Source organism: Tachysurus fulvidraco, chromosome 1 (assembly GCF_022655615.1).
Source record: "Tachysurus fulvidraco isolate hzauxx_2018 chromosome 1, HZAU_PFXX_2.0, whole genome shotgun sequence".
Lineage (NCBI taxonomy): Eukaryota > Metazoa > Chordata > Actinopteri > Siluriformes > Bagridae > Tachysurus > Tachysurus fulvidraco.
Window position 1 is genome coordinate 47,733,784 of NC_062518.1, and position 4,972 is coordinate 47,738,755.

At 35.6% G+C, this 4,972-nt stretch overlaps 1 protein-coding gene across 1 annotated transcript; it reads right to left on the reverse strand.

Annotated features, from left to right (window-relative positions):
* Positions 1 to 246: 246 nt before the first annotated feature.
* Positions 247 to 4,351, reverse strand: LOC125141300 (C-C motif chemokine 3-like). Its single transcript, XM_047814340.1, has 4 exons — positions 4,246 to 4,351; positions 3,897 to 4,009; positions 601 to 712; positions 247 to 364 (listed from the first exon to the last, which is right to left on the reverse strand). Exons 1-4 carry the CDS (start codon positions 4,308 to 4,310, stop codon positions 247 to 249), a joined length of 408 nt encoding a protein of 135 aa, XP_047670296.1. The 5' UTR covers positions 4,311 to 4,351.
* Between the last annotated feature and the right edge of the window lie 621 nt (positions 4,352 to 4,972).

The following is a 4,972-nucleotide window of genomic DNA, read 5'->3' on the forward strand; positions in this document are numbered from 1 at the left end:
TATTAATTACAAGTTTACAATTTTAGAAACAAGTAGGTTATTGTAGTATATTATAGTATGTAAATAATGGTAGAATAAATCAGGAAAAAAATATTTAAAAAATGATTTAGAATATTTTCATCAAAAAAACAAACAAAAAAAAACACGTATTCCATTTTAGAAAAAATAAAACATATTCGACCTGTTCTATTACAGTATATTTTGTACAAAATAAATAACAATTTGATATTAATGGATAGAGATTTACTAGCCTTCAGTGTTGTTCAGATTATCAAGCAGAAGCTGGTCAATTCTGTTAATGTGATTCTTCACCCACATGACTTGGGGATCTGCACACACATGACGACCGTCCTGTAGAGTAAAGCTGTAAAGGAGAGAGAAGATTTACATCAGTGTGAAACTGTAATAAAATCAGAAAATCAGACACTCTGACATGCCCCAAACCTCCAAGATAATATAAAGTTAGATTCATATATAAGATTTATAAGTTAGATTCAGTACCAAGTTCAATTCTATTACACATAAACATAAAGAATTAATAGACATGAAAATATTAACTTTATTTATTCATTAGAAATAAAGAAGGGACTGAACACTTACATGACTCCAGGGTGTATACACTCAGGATCTGTTTCTTCATACTCTGTAATGACTCTTACAGGGATTGGTTGTTGCAGAAACTTGGTACAGCACTGATCTGGTCCAGGTCCAGCTGTGAGAAAACATTTCTACATTTAGTTCTGTGATTAAATGTTCAATAAGAAAATATTAGACACTTTTATATCTAGTATCAGATGCAGATTATTGTAGCTAATAAACTGTATTATCTTAATGTAAGTGAGAACAGGAACTAGCTTGTATATAAAAAGTTTGTAATCAATTCCTGTATGAAAGACCAACAGAGTGTTTAATAAATAATAAATAATTTATTACTCCTGATACTTTCTGATACTCTTCAGCTCCTGTCATCAAATGAGTCTAATCCAGCTTTATTTGCTGTTCTTTTTGTAAATTAGAGATTAATTGCATAAATAATTTTGATATTTTTTGTCTTTTAATTACAAGTTTACAATTTTACAGGTTTATGAAAAAAAAAAAAGCTGCTTAACCTGCTTTAAATATGCAGAACCTATTTCTTTTTCTAAAAACAGAAACAGGTATGTTATTATATTATGTCATATTATGTATATAATGGTAGAAAATAAGATTTAAAAAAGATTTAGAAATTAAGTCAATTTATAAAAAAAAAAAAGTATTCCACCTGCTCTATTACAGGAAATGATGCACAAAATAAATAATAATTCTCCGGAGTATTAGGCGTTTCCGGACTGCAGTTCCTATAATCCTCACACCAGGACTAATTATGCCGCCACCTGTTTCCTATTTCCCACGCTATATAAGCTGGACATGAACTTGACACCAGTGCGAAGCCTCGATCTGCTACTGTGATCATTCTGTGCGGTGCCTGTGTTATCTCTAGTTCCGGTTTTGTTACTTTGTTTCTGTCTTTCCACTTGTTGATTGTTTTCCGCTTGCCCTGACCTTCTGCCTGTATTTTGACTACAATTTTCTGCCTCTGCTACGTTGTTGTGTTTGCCGTCATGGACCCTGCCTGTAGTTTACGAGTTCATTTAACCTTCCTCTTGTGTTAGCTTTCTGTTACCATCTCTTATGTTAACGGGTCGGTTTTGACCCGTGTCTTAAAACAGTCATAAAATAGCCTCAAAACAATTATTTATCATCAGATTTGTTTCCTACCTTTTAGATACCATGTTAGGTTTCCTTATCCATAAAAAGATTGGTTTTAATATTTTTGGTGTGTCCCCTGGGCCTTTCTTTTGACAGCATACTTTTCGTTTTTAATTCCAAAAAGTGGTAAAATTAACCTCAAGAGAATTACATAAATAAATGAAAGATTGTTATGTTTCCTGACTCTTACTGATGAGTATTAGGACACATCTCTTAAATAAATTTGTTTTATACATTTTTTGTTTTATATATTTTTTTTAATTTTATTAACTATTGTAACATCTATGGTGTTACGGGTCAATTTTGACCCATATATTTTTTTTAAAAATAGAACATTAATACAAATACAAAATGAAAAGCAGAACAAGTAATGATACAAAATATAGATTTGCAAGGTCAAACACACAACAACCAATCAAGCAAATCAAACCAATAGAAATCTATTACTACTAAATCCAAAAAAGTCTTTGTGTGCAAAAACATGCATGAGTATGTGTGTGTTTTTAGATGCATGTGTGGTCATTCACTGGCATGTCTAGGTGGCAGTCAGCTTGTCCAGGTTGTCCACCTCTACAGTACATTGTTTTAATTATAGTCCAGGATTAATATGGGCTTTTTGTCACTTCGTGATCAGACAGCAGAATCTTTGTGAAAAGTGGACATAGTGTAAGTACAACACTCCGTTTTTCTTTTGGACAACATGAAACAACAGTGGTGGTGTCTGTAAAAGTGAATTTTGAAGAAAGAGGAGCCCTGTGCTTCACCTGCAAAATTTCAACAGGCAACTCAGGTTTATTCACTCACTCACTCTCATTTTCTACCGTTTACCCAACTACCATGGGTCACGGGGAGCCTGTGCCTATTCCAGGCGTCATCGAGCATCAAGGCAGGATACACCCTGGATGGAGTGCCAACCCATCACAGGGCACACACACACACACTACGGACAATTTTCAAGAGCTGCCAATCAACCTACCATGCATGTCTTTGGACCGGGGGAGGAAACCGGAGTACCCGGAGGAAACCCTGGAGGCATGGGGAGAACATGCAAACTCCACAGGTGTGAGGCGAACGTGCTAACCACTAAGCCACCATGCCCCAACTCAGGTTTTTTTTATTTTTTTTATTGTGCCCACCATGGTAAGTTTCCTTCTAAGAAGTTCTTGTCCAAGGTCATAGCTGGTAAAAAATTGTCACACGTGATATTGTGATTCCGCAGTCCAGTAGTCATTTCAAGGACTACACATTTTCGTTGTTTTTTCTCAGGGATGCCACTCACAGTGTAAATCTGTAGATTTTTAAGACGTTTGCTGCCATGAAAATCAGGAGGTACTGAGCTTCAATATATGTTACTTCAGCACTGGCAACCACCTCATCAGACTCATTAAATGTGTCTGTCTTCCGTTGATACTTTACATCATCTTCATCATCAGAAACATGCTTGTCCATATCACTATGCTGTTCTCTGTCCTCTGCCTCATTTTCAGCAAAGATATGATCCAGAGCTTGGCTTGTCGTAAATTGTCTTTTCATTTTCGCATGCTCCAAGATGGCGATGTGTACTCTGCAAGTCAGTAACTCCAAACTGAATTGGTCTTATGCATGCCTTAGGTGTCTGGACGTATACGTCTTTGTTTGTTTCTTTTGTTTGTTCAGGGAAGGGGACAAACGGGCAAAGAGAGAAGCCCCTAACTAAAGCTCACAGGTTTGGAAAAGAAGCTGGCTGTCAGTGGGCTGTTGGCTGACATTGTTAGTGAGCTGACAGCGTGTTTATGATTTCAGATTTGACAATATTTATAGTATTATAATATTATATTATAACTGGGTCAAAACTGACCCTAACTACACAAAGGTCATAATTTTCACCAGAGCATTTTAAAATTTAGTAAAAAAAAAATGTTTTTTTAATTTTGTTTAAATTGAGGTTCCTGACAAAGTCAAAAAGCCTTGATACAATTAACAAATTTATGTGGTACTTTTAAGCATTTAAAACCTAAAAACGGGTCAGTTCTGACCCTAACACAAGAGGAAGGTTAATAAAGCTTCAAATGGATCCTCAGCCTTATGACACTTCTTTACATTCTATTACACGAGATTTTGTACAAAATAAATAATAAATTCTTATTAATGGATAGAGATTCACTCACCTTCAGTATTGTTCAGTCTGATAAACTGAAACTGGTCAATTCTGTTCATGTTGAACTTCACCCACATGACTTGGGGATCTGCACACACATGACGACCGTTCTGTAGAGTAAAGCTGTAGAGGAGAGAGAAGATTTAAATCAGTGTGAAACTGTAATAAAATCAGAAAATCAGACACTCTGACATGCCCCAAACCTCCAAGATAATATAAAGTTAGATTCATATATAAGATTTATAAGTTAGATTCAGTAGCAAGTTCTATTCTATTACACATAAACATAAAGAATTAATAGAAATCTAAATATTAACTTTATCTCTTCATTAAAAATAAACAAGGGACCGAACACTTACATGACTCCAGGTTTTGTACACAGAATATCTGTTACTTCATACACTGTAGTGAGTCTCATACGCATTGGTAGTGTCTGAAATCTGAAACAGCACTGATCTGGTCCATCTACAACTGTGTGAAAACATTTCTACATTTAGTTCTGTGATTAAATATTCAATAAGAAAATATTAGACTCTTGTCTAATGCAGACTATTGTATCTATTAAACTGTATCTCAGGGTAAGAGGCAAGTTTACTACAAGACTCCTCTGTTCTGGCACCAAGGTGGTGGAATGAACTTCCCGTAGAGGTCCGGACAGCTGAGTCACTGGCTATTTTCAAGCAGCAGTTGAAGACCTACTTATTCAGGAAACACTTCAACTAGCACTCATTTCCTTATCTTTTGTATTTTTCTTTTTTTAAAATGCAACCTTTGACACTTTTTCACTGTAACTGTCATGACGTGGGGCAGGAAGCGGACCCAGACGCAGGATAGCAAAACACAACAGGGTTTAATAACGAAAGAAACACTAAACAGGACACGGACTGAAGACAGGACAAGACAACAGTAGATTCCGCGCTGCCATCGGCAACGTGGCACACTTAAATGTAATGTAAATGTATCATCTTAATGTAAATGAGAACAGGAACTAGATTGTATACATGGGAAAGGCTTGTATACATGGGCTTCAGCACCACTAAAAAGGAGCTCAGCACCCCTAAAACTTGGAGTAAGAAATGTTTTATT

Coding starts and splice junctions, on each gene's coding strand:
- LOC125141300 (XM_047814340.1), bottom strand. CDS start 4,310: ATGCGTATGAGACTCACTACAGTGTATGAAGTAACAGATATTCTGTGT. Junction 713..3,896: donor CAGACTGAACAATACTGAAG/GTGAGTGAATCT, acceptor GTTTTCTCACAG/CTGGACCTGGACCAGATCAG. Junction 365..600: donor TGTATACACCCTGGAGTCAT/GTAAGTGTTCAG, acceptor TCTCCTTTACAG/CTTTACTCTACAGGACGGTC.